This window comes from Procambarus clarkii, chromosome 43, assembly GCF_040958095.1.
Source record: "Procambarus clarkii isolate CNS0578487 chromosome 43, FALCON_Pclarkii_2.0, whole genome shotgun sequence".
NCBI classification, from domain to species: Eukaryota; Metazoa; Arthropoda; class Malacostraca; order Decapoda; family Cambaridae; genus Procambarus; species Procambarus clarkii.
Window position 1 is genome coordinate 31,101,993 of NC_091192.1, and position 15,349 is coordinate 31,117,341.

At 37.9% G+C, this 15,349-nt stretch overlaps 1 protein-coding gene across 1 annotated transcript; it reads left to right on the forward strand.

Moving 5' to 3' along the window:
• The first annotated feature begins 2,550 nt into the window (after positions 1–2,550).
• On the forward strand, positions 2,551–15,099 carry LOC138350023 (induced myeloid leukemia cell differentiation protein Mcl-1 homolog). Its single transcript, XM_069300180.1, has 2 exons — positions 2,551–3,350; positions 10,148–15,099. The coding sequence occupies exons 1-2, from the start codon at positions 2,664–2,666 to the stop codon at positions 10,268–10,270; spliced, it is 810 nt and encodes a 269-aa protein (XP_069156281.1). The 5' UTR covers positions 2,551–2,663; the 3' UTR covers positions 10,271–15,099.
• The last annotated feature ends 250 nt before the right edge of the window (positions 15,100–15,349 follow it).

Consider the following 15,349-nt stretch of genomic DNA (forward strand, 5'->3'; position numbering starts at 1 on the left):
AGTAATTCTATGCTTGGGGACCAATAAAGCTTTGCTCTCATATTATATATATATATATTCAAACACGTTACGACGGTATAAAGTTTATTAATAAATTGAATTGTAAATTATATAAAATTTTAATGTTGATTAATTAAATAACCTCAGTTTTGGATTAATTAACCCTTTTGCATTAACTTTGGTAAGTATAATAAGAGCTATTAACATTGGGGAAAGTTTTACGTTGGGTTAAATAACTTGTGATAAAATTATCGTTGGAAGTTAACATTGCACTGTAACTTGTTGAATTAATAAATACCTTAAAAGTTTAATATTGTGAGATTAACCTTGCATATTAAACTTTGGTAAGTGTAACAAGGGACTAACCTTGAGAGTATTTTAACCTTGGTAGTGGTAGTGTCTACCTGGGTTCAATGCACAGAATTAATTCTATGCATTCTAGGAACCATTCCCGCCATGCTGCATATCATCTTCTTCGAGGTCGAGGGTCCTTAGAAACGCAACCAGAGGTGGTGCCCCCCTATATATATATATATATATATATATATATATATATATATATATATATATATATATATATATATATATATATATATATATATATATATATATATAATATAATATATAATAATAATAATAAAACACACACTATGCATGCCAGGAAAAGCAACCAGGCTTTACCCTCCCTGGACCCAGGCTTTACCCTCCCTGGACCCAGGTTTTACCCTCCCTGGACCCTGGCTTTACCCTCCCTGGACCCAGGCTTTACCCTCCCTGGACCCAGGTTTTACCCTCCCTGGACCCTGGCTTTACCCTCCCTGGACCCTGGCTTTACCTTCCCTGGACCCTGGCTTTACCCTCCCTGGACCCAGGCTTTAGCCTCCCTGGACCCTGGCTTTACCCTCCCTGGACCCAGGCTTTAGCCTCCCTGGACCCTGGCTTTACCCTCCCTGGACCCTGGCTTTACCCTTCCTGGACCCTGGCTTTACCCTCCCTGGACCCTGGCTTTACCTTCCCTGGACCCTGGCTTTACCCTCCCTGGACCCAGGCTTTAGCCTCCCTGGACCCTGGCTTTACCCTCCCTGGACCCTGGCTTTACCCTCCCTGTACCCAGGCTTTACCCTCCCTGGATCCAGGCTTTACCCTCCCTGGACCCTGGCTTTACTCTCCCTGGACCCAGGCTTTACCCTCCCTGGACCCAGGCTTTACCCTCCCTGAACCCAAGCTTTATCTTCCCTGGAACCGTGCAGGCTTTACCCTCCCTGGACCCTGGCTTTACCCTCCCTGGACCCTGGCTTTACCCTCCCTGGACCCAGGCTTTACCCTCCCTGAACCCAAGCTTTATCTTCCCTGGACCCGTGCAGGCTTTACCCCTCCCTGGACCCTGGCTTTACCCTCCCTGGACCCTGGCTTTACCCTCCCTGGACCCTGGCTTTACCCTCCCTGGACCCAGGCTTTACCCTCCCTGGACCCAGGCTTTACCCTCCCTGGACCCTGGCTTTACCCTCCCTGGACCCAGGCTTTACCCTCCCTCGACCCAGGCTTTACCCTCCCTGGACCCTGGCTTTACCCTCCCTGGACCCAGGCTTTACCCTCCCTCGACCCAGGCTTTACCCTCCCTGGACCCTGGCTTTACCCTCCCTGGACCCAGGCTTTAGCCTCCCTGGACCCAGGCTTTACCCTCCCTGGACCCAGGCTTTACCCTCCCTGGACCCAGGCTTTACCCTCCCTGGACCCAGGCTTTACCCTCCCTGGACCCAGGCTTTACCCTCCCTGGACCCAGGCTTTACCCTCCCTGGACCCAGGCTTTACCCTCCCTGGACCCAGGCTTTACCCTCCCTGGACCCAGGCTTTACCCTAAGTCAAGGCCTATAGAATCTCGTTGACCAGACCACACACTAGAAATTGAAGGGACGACGACGTTTCGGTCCGTCCTGGACCATTCTCAAGTCGATTGTGATTCTATAGATTCTATAGAATCCTATAGATTCTCGCTCTGTCGGGATAATTTTGTTTTGTTGTATGTGGAGTATTGGGAAGGTGTGTGATGTGAAGATATATAGATGCTTGGGCGACGTGTATTCCATTGTGACCAAGTGGTCGGGAGAGGACTGCCTGGTTGTGGCGGAGGCCGACTACTATGGTACACACTCCAAGAGTTCGTAATTGATCTTACATAATGCTTTAAGCTTAAGGACTTTAATTCAACCTCTGAAGGAGTTATTATGACCATGACAGTAGCCTACTGATCGACCAGAACATAATTCTGGACTAAAATTAACTTTTAGTGTGCATTAATTGGGAGGTAGCTGGACTCCTTTCCGTGTATACATTATTGTGAATGGGTGACTGAACGACAACCATACAAATATCTCCAAGTGGCTGTGCCGAGCAGTAGTAGGCTCTATATACTATGTTCATAAGGGCGACCTATTTGGCCAGCTGGTCCAATCAGCTGTCGGAGCGGGCGACCAATGAGGGAGCGAGAGAGGTGATGACGTCATGGAGTGGCGCAAGACAACCAACGAGAGGCAGGGAAGACGGTGACGTCACGGAGCCGAGGAGGCCCGAGCCCGCCTCGGCAGCAGTCGGGTGTTGACAATAACAACAGGGCGGCTGTGATCCAACGCTCTCCAGTGTGACCTTCGCTGACGTCGTGTGCGATGGCGCCCGTAACGAACAAAGCCAGCCCGGCTGTGGTCATAAAGAGGAGTAGTGACACAGAGACGGACGAAGGGTTCCACTCGCCGTCGGCGAGCAGAGCGGAGGGCAGGTGTGAGAACGGGCAGGCGGAAGTGAGTAATGGCAGCACCAGCAGTGCCAGCGACAGTGACGGACAGCAGGAGCCAGCCTCCCACGCCGCCTCCTGCGGCCACACGCAGGAGGCTACCGTAGAAAGTTGTAGCCAGAGGGAAGCCAAGAGTCGGGAAAGGTCGCGGGAGAGAGATAGTGTGGAGAAGAAGGCTGCGAGTCTAGCCAAATATGTAGTGTTCTCCCTGGTGGAGAAGACGGAGGCGAAGTCGAACGATAAGGTGGAAGAGACACTCCTCAGGTGTGTCAAGATGATGATGCACAGACACGAGATACTCTTCAAGGGAATGATGAAGAGATTTGACATTACCAGAGAGACCGGATACGTGTCCTTTGTTGCGGTTGCCAATGAACTATTTGAAGGTGGAAAGATGGCTATTACTTGGGCCAGGATAGTGGCTCTCTATGCCTTCGGTGGACAATTGGCTTTGTACTGCAAAGAAAAAAATATAGAGGACTTCAACGACACAATAGCAACGTTCATGGGCACGTACGCCAGTGAAGTGATTGCGCCCTTCGTCAGGAAGGCTGGTGGTTGGGTAAGTTGGGTTCTTTTGGTTTTTATCATAAACTAGCATTATGTGAATCATGCAGGTCCTATTGGTGGTTCTAACCTTGAGTGACAGTGTAGTTGCATTGACAATGATTGCAGCAAGTACACTATATTATCTCTGTTGTCTGTCGGGGAGTATTAGATTTTGTCTAGTGAACCATCAGTGAGCCGGGACTTACACTGATCATAATTAATGGCTTTATGTAATGTATGATTTCTGTACCTACTATTTAATCACGTTCCTATGTACTATTTTATAAAGTTGTTTAAATATTAATGTATTAATTTTTATTAATGGATTCTATAACGTATGTTTTGTATATACTGTACTGTATATTGTACATTAAAAATAATCAAGTAATTTATTAAATAAAGTAAGCTCGGCTTATTTTCAGACATACAGCATGGAAAACGTATTAAAATAGGTAGGCCAAGCATTAGTGTAAAAGTATTTAGTGTTTTGATATGAGATTTGTCTACTTGAGGTCACTGTTAAAGAGATTGAATAACAATACAGTAAGGTGTTCTCCACTTGACCCATAAATACAAGCCATCAAAGCTTTGTTAGTGATGCTTGATAAAAAAAAAGTTAATGAACTATTCCCCCCCCCCCACCCCCAGGTTTATAAATTGCAAAGGAATTAAATCTGCAACAAGCTAATAGATTTAAACTAGGCTGTCTATGGAAAGCTTATGGTAGTAGAACTGCTTTTCAATTTTGGTTTTAAATGTATACTGTCCATTGATTAAATAATTTGGTAAGTTCCATTTGTTTGTTATTGGAGTAAAGAAAGTATTTTGCTTTTGATTGAAAATGCTTTCCTTTCCTTTTAAAGCTGCAGTTTATAGTGATCTTAGGCAGTGTAGTTCTTCGTTCAAAACTTTCATGCCCAATAATGATTTTAAAGATTGAAGGGACTGTACTTTGATTATCCTTGATTTCTCTGATTATGAAGTCAGTATTTGCATTACCTGTCATCCTGACATGTTGCATTACCTGACATGACATTACCTTTAATGTTGGTTTAGACATGATTTAATTACTAACAAGACTTCACTTCTAACTTTATTTTTGTCATCTTAATTTTTAAATATGATCTATACAATAGTTGAATGTCAGTCACCTGTATCTCTAGTTGTCACATTTCATGATCAACAATGTTAAAATGCTAGATCATACTCAAGATGAGCATTTCATTACAGGCTGTTGAGTAATAAGCCTTATCAAGCACATTATAATGTCAATGGCCAGCTTACACACAAGTGAATCCTATCATCAACAAAACCTAGACAGATGTACCAGTTTTCACCACCCCACACTGCCCCAGCTGATCAATGATAGTGCAGTCCTCTTGACAATCCTTGCTTCTCAAACTACACGAAATATATAGTCACTTCTGCCAATTTGTATTCGTTTTCCATCTGCCTCTGAAGTTGAAGGGTTTCTGTGAAATGCATGCTTTAGCAATATCCATCAGGCAGTCTTTGACAAGTTAATTTTCAACTTCCCTCTCAAGTGAAGAACGATATAAATATAATGAAGATTTGTGCCAAAATCATTGATCTAACCCTTCGTCATATTCAGTAACACATGCTGCACAGTACTGTATACAATATAAAATATACCTCTTCTTTGTTTGAATATGTTACAATGTACAAAACATAACCTTAATTGTTTTAAATTAGAAATAATGTGTGAGAAGAGTGAGAGAGTTTGAAGGCATATTTGGTGACTTTGTGATACCACTAGGGTTACATTTTATTGTTACCATGCCTGGACAAACCTGGTCCAGGAATCTATTTTGAAGATCAGAGAATGCAGTAAAACACATGATTTGGAAACGGTTTCTAGGCATGTCAAATTACAGTAATGCCATTTTGCAGAATTGTATTGTATAAGCTTGGTTTTTTTGGGGGTCGATTTTTATCACTTAGCATGATGACAGTGAAGAACACCCTACTGTATTGTTATTCAATCTCTTTAACATTGACCTCAAGTAGACAACTCTCGCATCAAAACACTAAATACTTTTACACTAATGCTTGGCCTACCTATTTTAATGTTTTTCATGCTGTATGTCTGAAGATAAGCAGTGTTTACTTTATTTAATAAATTGATTATTTTCAATGTACAATATACAGTATATACATACAGTATAGAATCCATTAATACAAATTAATACATTAATACTTAAACAACTTCATAAAATAGTACATAGGAACATGTTAGTGATTAAATAGTAGGTACTAAAATTATACATTAAATAATCTAGTTAATTAAAGTTGCCAATATTAGGGGCCCAGTGCTTCTAAAGGTAAAACAGAATCTTGGCTACCAGATATTCCCCAGATCCTCTCATCCCCACTGATAGTATATGAAAAATTATAAGTTTTCATGACTGGTCTATCACCTGTGCTCCTCTCTACCTGAAAATTCCTGCATTCATTAGTAAGTCCCAGTTGTGCATGCTTGGTGCACAAGTAGGTTTTGCTTTGCACCATTGCAGGAAAGATAGAGGACTTACTGAGGTAACCAATTTGAAAATATAATGCAGTGAAATGAAATCCCCCTTTTCCTAAGGTCCTAAGGGTATCCCAATAGCTCTCCATTTCCCAACCTTTGTCACTGCTTACCCTAGCACAGGCTTCACTATCCTAAGAGTAAAGTAAGGATTGCTTACACCACTAACCTGTTTTCCACAGTAATGCTGCCATTTGGTGGAGATTGGTGCTTGATTTTGGTCTTTTAAACATCTATACAACTTTTCTTGGTTAATCTAAATTGTACAGGGAGTGTAAAAGTAATGTTTCTTGAGTTCATAAAGAAAAATGAGAACTATTGCAGAAAAATTGTAGAACTGAGCATAGTATGGATGCATTCAAAGTTCTTTTGCTGTGGAAGAGTAGAGACTTTCCATTACTGGTCTTCACTACAGTTTTGCATCGGCAGAGATTTCTGGCATGAGGCCCTACGGGTAGTTACCTTCATTGGCTGCAATTGTAAAAATGTATACAGCAGTTAGAACTAATATTGTTTATAGATTAGTTAGTACTGTACTGTACACTGCAAACTTGGTACGACAAAGTTTATTGGAGCGAATTCATTCTTGAAGTAAACTCATTCTTCTCTATTCCAATAACATTTGAAGCAAATGGCTATTCATTCCATACAGATCATGTTCATATCATGTGGTCCCCTGTGGGCCCTAGCTGCAGATGCTCAGTCAGCCTAAATTTTATTACATTGGATCCTCTAAAATTCTGTTTGAGTAGTTCAGTACAAAATAATCAGGTACCCTGTACTACCAAAATCCTGATGGGTAGGTTTAAGATCTTCACAAATAATCCAGTTTTCCAAATAATTGGCCCTTTTTTTTATACTACAATACAGGTACAGTATTGTAAAATTGTCCATATTCAATGAACCATAGAATTTTGGTTTAGCCATGCTTAATGGGTTACCTTACTGTGCAGTTACCTTGTAATGATTTCAGGGCTTAGTGTCCCTGCGGGTCTGGTCCTCGACCAGGCCTCTTGGTTGCTGGACTGGTTAATCAGGCTGTTGGACGTGACTGCTTGCAGCCTGACGTATGAATCATAGCCTGGTTGATCAGGTATCCTTTGGAGATGTTTATCAAGTTCTCTTGAACATTGTGAGGTGTCGGCTAGTTATGCCCCTTATGTGTAGTGGAAGCGTATTGAACAGTCTCGGGCCTCTGATGTTGATAGTTCTCCCTCAGGGTACCTATCGCACTTTTGGTTTTCAACAGGAGTATTTGGCACATCCTGCCATGTCATCTTGACTCGTGGTGTTATTTCTGCATGCAGGTTCAGGACCAGCCTCTCTAATATATTATAGGTGTATTTTATGTACCTCCTGCCTATGCCCAGGAGAATACAGGTTTAGGCATTTTAGTTGGTCTCAACTAAAATGCCTCTCTCTCTCTAAATCTTATTTTTAAAAAGTAGCACCATGTACCATAATGTGGTAAATGATCCTGTCCTCTAATTTTCCAAACCCAAAACTTCATTTTTCTTAAGATTTTCGTTAAAGGGATTTCATTCAAATTAATAATCAGAGATGGTCTGATAATCACTTTCAAAAAACTTTATTTGCACCCCCACTGAATGCAATGCTTCACTTACAAAATGCATGTCAGTTATGTGATTTCTTATAAAACTGGCCCACTGACATTTTGGCATCCCAAACTATTTCCTAGATTAAACATTTTTAAATTTCGACCTAGCCCTATAAAACTAGGGTACTCTAGTACTTTTGTCTTCTGTACTAGTTAAGGAAATGTGAATCAATATTCATTTCTGTCTAAGCTAAACTTCTCCCTCAAAGGTAAAATTTGCCATACAATGTTTATTTCAAACTAGGTCCATTATCTTTCCAACAACAAAAGCTGTTCATTTTCATAAATTTCTAATGAAATATATTAATTTGAACGAGTTAATGATTAGGCATGTTTACCATAACCATTATTAAATTAGCATTTCTGGTGCCATCTCTGACCTTCACTAAATAATCTCCCCCCTTGTAAGGTGGGGCATGATTGTGGTAAAGTACCTGCACCCACTAAGCCTCGTGGGTCACAGATGTCTAGTGATCCAGTACATAATCTCTGGGGAGTCACCACAGTAAATCACAATGGCAAAAAATTAGGGAAAAAAACTATCTGCTGGAAATTACTTAAAGGAGATAGCTAGTGGGTTGTTTTGGTCTCGTGCCTTGTGCAGTCTGTTAAATAGATTCAGAATTTGGAAGGTTCACAATATTATAATGCAATTAATATTTATCAAACTGCTATATTCAAATATTCTCTAAACTGGAATGTTGAAATGGGTGACTTTTGTGTTGGCATATATTTCAAACACAGGTTTGGCAGCCTGAATTTCTTGGTTACTCTTGTGTGATTGAACCACATTAGATTCAGAATTAATTAATTATTAATTAATGAGTTTAATCTGTTCTGGCACAGAGCTCGTTATGTGGAAAACTCATCTTGAGAAACAAATTTCCCATTTAAAATAAAGGAAATAAATTTAATCCGTTCCACTCCCAAAAACATCCATACTTGTATGTCATTTTATAATGTAAATATAATACTGCACATGGAATTATAAGTGTTTTGTCGTACTGTTTTCACGTTTACCTTATGAAGAGTCGTTGCTGGCTTGAGGGAGACGATGGGGAGGTGGGAAGGAGGAGAGGGGTTATGGTGTGGAAGGAAAATCCACCTCTGAGTCAGGCGGGTTCTCTCTTCTTGGGAATTTCACCCCACTGGGACTGGGTTGTGGTTCACTATCACTGGCTCTTCTTTTCTCTACTTTTGCAAAGAATATATCTATTGACAATTGCTTTTGTCTTTGTTTTAGGATGTTCCTAAAATGAGAGAGCAAATTGTCATTAAACATGTTCACACACCGGGTTGTCACTGCTTTATCAGGGCAGCTTTTCCAAGAATGCGGTCACTTTTTCATACACTTCCCTGATCACACTGGAAGAGGCAGCATCTTCCCTTACCTCCTCATCCCCTTACTAATGGTGTAAATTGTTGATGAGGACCTGCTATACTACCTTGTGAGATCAGTCACACAGACACAACGCTCATGCTTTGCTATAATTTCCTTTTTCAAATCCACAGTAATTGTCTTTCTTCCTCTTGACAACACTATCTTTAGCAAGCAGCTTCTTTGGCAACATTGTGCGTTACAAATTGCAGTCACAAAACCACAAAAAAAAAAAGCAAATAAATGCAGAGGGATGCTTGTCGTGCGCGATACAAAAACAACATTGGCGTCGGAGGCGTCCGAGAATTTGAGACCCCGCGAGATGCTAGGAAGCACCATGTGGTTTTGCATGTTAATAGAGGTGAAGCTCATCAATAGACAAATTTGCTGCGAGTGGCTTGCTCGTTACTCGAAATGCTCGTAGATAGAGCCGCTCGTTAATCGAGGTGCCACTGTACTTTGATGTACCGAATATACTGGAAGATAATTTTTTTTAATATTTTACCATTATCGACCAAATGTGTGATATTTACATGTATAAAATCATGTTTTCCTTATAAAAAAACTCCAATTGGCTTGTTAAAAAAAAAAATCTACACCAGTGTGTGTGGTCCTCTCTGCCCTTGAATTTGATGGCTTCTGGAAATTATGCCTAAATATTTCCACACTACCCATAAGTAAATACTGTATTTGTCTTTTTCTGGGTGAAATAGTCATGATAAATATTTAATAATATATTTTATTTGGCACATTGTGCTTTAACAATGACGTATGTTAAACTTTAACAATTTGTTACCTGATGTATACAGTATACATCAGCATTTATTGCAGGGTTTATTTTGTGTGTGAGATTGGCAAATGGATTGGTCACTTTATTAAATATACAGTACAGACCTGTATATTAATTTTTTTATATAATGCTCTCCTCTCTTCACTGATTTATCCCCATCCCATGGAAAGTAGGGTTATGACAGTTTTTGATACCTCATTAGTTCAATTTGAAGAATTGCCGAAATATAATGTTGGAAAAAAATTAATCTTTTAATACATTTAATAAATAATACAAACTTTATTGTAGCTGAAATTTGAATACAGTACTGTATAGCACAATAGTTTAACACTTACCATCGTTAAACAAATTTTCTGTACAGCATTTAAAGTAAATGCAGCATCCAAGTGTTTTATTATTAAAGTTAATGCAAATACAGTACAGTACTGTAAATCATTGATATGTCAGCATTTGTAATTAGTCTTCCTCTTTTGCAGATAAAAATATGTGAAGAGTTTCCAGCCGAAGAAGATATGGAAAGTAAGGCGTGGAGATACCTCACATGGACAGCTATTGGATTAGGATTGGCCGCTACTGCATCATTCTTCACCTCTCATTAGTTACTGCATTTGCATGGTACTGCGTTGTGGAACACTGGCGGCCCAGGTGTGGATAGGGAGGGTTTTATCATGCTTGCGGCTCACCTTTTGCACAACCCATGTGCCAATTGATAACACCTTTCATAGTTTAGCACATGGCACAATCACTTCTGTAAATATTTGTTAGTGTTGTCAATTTGAAATCATAGGTTGCATCGACTGACTATTAACGATTTAAGCTGGTACTGTACTCCTTGAAAACTCTGATAATTACTTGGGTACTGGTCAAACCTATGGCTATAAGAAGGGGGTCACTTTGTGGTTTGAATGACTACTGTATGGTGTATATTGCATTTAATATATTTCAGATCTTTCTTATTACACATTCTATTCTATGATAATAGAAATATGGTACTGTGTATATTTTTTTGATGCTTTTTATGTGTTTGTCGATTTTGTTTATTCTCCATTCCAGTGGAAGATTATTATACATCATAAAATTACAATTTCTTGGTGTATAAATAATTTCTTTACAGAAATACACCCTAAATTTTTTGTACTTTTACATTACACCTAATTTTTTTTTTTATTTTTTTTAATTTGGATGCAGTTGATATGTACACTAACAACCTGCAATGTTTGTGTTGGTATTACACTGTACCTATCGCAGATTGTTGGGCTTCAGGCTGAAGTATACAAATATTCTACTACACAGACTGCAAGTAAACAATGATCAGCTGTGGTTCAACTTTGGCAATCTTTGACAGTTGACTTCAGTACTGTATTAAATTGATGTCAAATGCATCAATGTTACAACCCCGGTAAACTGTTTCTGACCATTACCCAGGCCATAATATAAATAACTGTACATAATATGCTGTGAAAAATTTAGGGTTTTCAAACTACATATTTTTATTCATATCTAAAATAAATATACTTTATTAAAGCATAGTTGTATTATTGATTCATTCTTTTACAAGCAGTGAAATAAAATAATACATGTATTGACAAATGCATAGTCATCAGATTATAAGGGATACGAGTGAAAGTCTTAACACGTCTTCCTGATGATGAAGTGTGAATTGTAACGCTCTTCATTTTTTCGTAAGCATTACTGCATGTGAAAATTAAACATGGATTTTTCTCAACATCAGAATAGGTGTTTAATTGCAATATACAGTAGTCTTCTAAAATGGTGATGCTTTACAATTTGATCTGCTTTATAAGAATTATAGGCATCACTGGTGGTTTAATGGCCAGTTGTACATAACATAAATCATTATGCTGTACTATTTTTAAATATTATAATACAGTAGCAGTATTAGGATATGTTAATTTGATAGTTGGCTTTTAATATCCAAACGGCATCTTAAATCTCCCATTTATTATTCCAAAATATTTGACGTAGACAAATTGTCTAAATTTTTGTAAAGTGTAAGAAAATTCAGAAATGAGAGAAATGGCAAACTGCCAAACCTACTGTATTACAATACATAGTTACATATCACACTCGGAATGAATTAACAAATTCCTAGTGGTACTTATTAGACACCAGTAGTACAGTATTTACATTATCTGTCTGGCTGGCTTACCATTGTGGATTTTCTCAAGACATTATATACAATATATTATAAGCTCTTTGCAAGATTTACTTTTCAAAAATGGGTGTAGATTATACACCTAGAAAAACAATTGGAGAATAATTGTTTGGATATTGGTCAAATTAGCCTAGGCCTATGGGTGGGTAAGTATGGGGGGTTGTATTGTTATGGGCATGAGAATGCTGTATATTTAATACAATATATTATACATCTTTCACATTTACTACAGTTACAAGTTGTTCGGAATTATTATATTTTTATTCTATGATAATATAGGTACCGTGTGTATTTTCAATGCCTTTCTTGATTCGCTTGACTGATTATAATAATTTTTGTCTTCCGAAACCCCATTTTATTTTATTAAATTGTCAGAATGCTAATCTAGATCATTAATTAGATTGCCTTGTTTATATTATAAACACAGTTAAATTGGTAAGTGCATTGCTCTTTGTGTCTTAATTTCATTCCAAATAAAATATAATTTCATATGCAGTTAAAATATTGTTTAAGGAGAATATAGCTTGGTGTGGAACATCTGATTAACCCTTATTATGTTTGTACATATCTTTGGGATGCCTTTATAATTTTCATTATTATGTAAATGACTTATTTTAACCAAAGCTCAAAATCTATAGAAAAATATCTACAGTAACTAAAAATATCAAAGGTTGTTTATCAACTACAGCTGTACAGTACTTTAACCTGTCAAGTAGCAAGATACTAACAAGGTTAGCCTTGTTAGTTCCAGTTGTATTCAGCCGAGTAATGTTTGTAACATTCTCATTTAATATTCCATAATGAAAGTGTATTATACTTGTGAAGTTATAATATAGATAAAGAATGTTGAAGTAGACAAAGATTAGGACTTTAGGAACAGCTTTATTGCACATCAGTGCCAGTATGCCGTCATTGGTAACGATGTTTATAAAAAAAATCAATACCAGTACAGTATATATTACTAAGAACTCTATATGACCCGACCAGGATTCGAACCCATGATGTCCAGGATCACCCCCAAACGTACTCAGTACCGTGGCCACCGCACCAATCCATGGTACTTGCCTAGTTGTGCTTGTGGGGGTTGAGCTTTAGTTGGTCCTGCTTCAACTGTCAATCAACTGGTGTACAGATTCCTGAGCCTACTGGGCTCTTATCATATCTACATGGAGACTGCCTCCACCACATCACTGCCTAATGCATTCCATCTGTTAACTACTCTGACATTGAAAAAGTTCTTTCCAACATTCCTGTGACTCATTTGGGTACGAAGTACCCAAATGATAACTTAAACATGTTTCTGAAGGCAGTTCTTATGTTTGCTAGCCTTGCATTTGCCGCTGATGTTATCCTTTTGTGAGCTTCAGAGGACTGGTCTAGTGTGATATCAATCCCCAGATCTTTCTCTCTTCCTGACTCCTGAAAGATTTCGTTTTTCCAGTGGGTACCTTGTGTTTATCCTCCTGCTCGCTAATGGTGCAGTGGTCATGGTACTGTACTGTGTACATTTGGGGGTGATCCTAGATGTCGTGAGTTCGAATCCTAGTCAGGTCATAGTTCTTGGTGTTCTATGGCTTGCATCTTTATGCAGCCATTCTCACACCAGTATATATGTATTATACAGTATATATATTTTTTGTTTAGCTTAACTTCCAAATTTAGGATATGTATTTTTATTTTTATCCATTTGTTGTATTAAGTTTTGTAAAACATTTTCTTGGGGTACATTGTAATTTTATTAACTCTTATACTATACTGTAGGCTTGTACTGTGTTTTTTTTCTTTCTGGAGAACTAAAAATATTAGCTGAATTTTACTGTAAATTGTCATATAGGTGGGATATTCTTTTTTCTTTATTACTTAAGAGGCAGGCTACATTACTTTTATAATACTGCGATCATTTGGATTATAAATACTTCTCAGTTTATTCTTTATGGCATTTTGATTTCTTGAATATAATGTTGAAGAAAATCATACTTTGGATTTGGTTAACAAGGCTTCTGGTGCCTTGTGTAATAATGTACTTAAACATTTGTTGTGCATTATTTCATCTAGTGTAAATGCTGTGCAGTGCTAGGAACCTGAGGATTATTCAGTACAAATTAAAGGCTTGAGTCGACTTCATCCCAGTCTCGCTTGCAAATTTAAAGAGTAATTGTAAATACTGTATTATATAATTCCCCCCCCCCCTCTTTTTTGTGTGTACCAATGGTTTTGCAATTAATATTAATTTTTTTCAGTATCTGGTAAATATCTTTTTGCTTTGTAGTCATGGTTTGCAGCTTAAGTCATTTATGTACAGCATTTAGTTTGGATACTTTATATTGGCATTGAGAAGTAAAATGTCTTCAAATATATTTATTCTTTGGGTAAAGTAATGTTTTCATTTTTAATTTTAATTTTGTTTTCAAAAATTAATGTTTTGTATTGGGGCTTTTGAAAGATATTTTAGCACTGTAGACATTAAATCACTTTAAAATAGTAGCCCCATCATAGTTGCAAGCATAAGCAAAGAGAAGAGACTTTGTAGCAGATAATTTTGAGGGAGAGTCAGTTTCATGTATTTTTTTTCTAAATTGTTTGGAGTCTTGGAGTCAAATTTGGAGTCTCGATACCTGATAAACATTGGTATAACACATGCACACGATCACCTCCACTTTTTCCCTTTAAAGATTACTTGATAAAATTGCTAGTATATACTCTACAGTAGGGATAGTGATGCCTTCATAAATTGCTCCTCAGTGATAAATTAATATTTAGTTAGAAAACCTTGATCACTTCTGTGGCATAGCAGTAATAAATATATCTAGTCAACTACCTTAGCAATTGCTTGCCATCATATGGCAAATTAAACATTTATATTTTCTTGAATCTCTTTGTGATATAATAATTTGTATAAACTATATACTCAATTTGCAGTAAAATGCATTATATTAATTAATAGTACTGTAGTAAGGGTTTGTCATTCCATGGAAAGGCACAGGCAATTTTGATGTCCCATAACCATTGAATTATGTAAACCACCTACCTTATTACTGTATTTGTTTTTTTCCATTATGATGATGTAATGCTCGAAAATTTTCATCTTTATTTTGAACTGAATGGCATACAATTTTGAGTTATTGCTCATAACCATTGGTTTATATGAAACTGATTAGGTTATTGCTGTTCTTTGCTCTCATGAAGAGTGTAACATTTAGTCATATTTTGGCAGTTTTTATAAATACTGTATACATTAAAAAATAAAATGTGTATATATATTTTTCTTCTCCTTGATATATTTGAATGTTTTATTTAAATGATCATAAGATGTGCAATGGTCAATCAGTACAGTATAAACATATAGGCTGTGTTGGAAAAGGGAAATTTGTGGAAGTGGAGTAAGGGATGGTAGTTATCTTGAGATGATTTCGGGGCTTTTTTTTTTTTTAGTGTCCCCGCGGCCCGGTCCTCGACCAGGCCTCCACCCCCAGGAAGCAGCCTGTGACAGCTGACTAACACC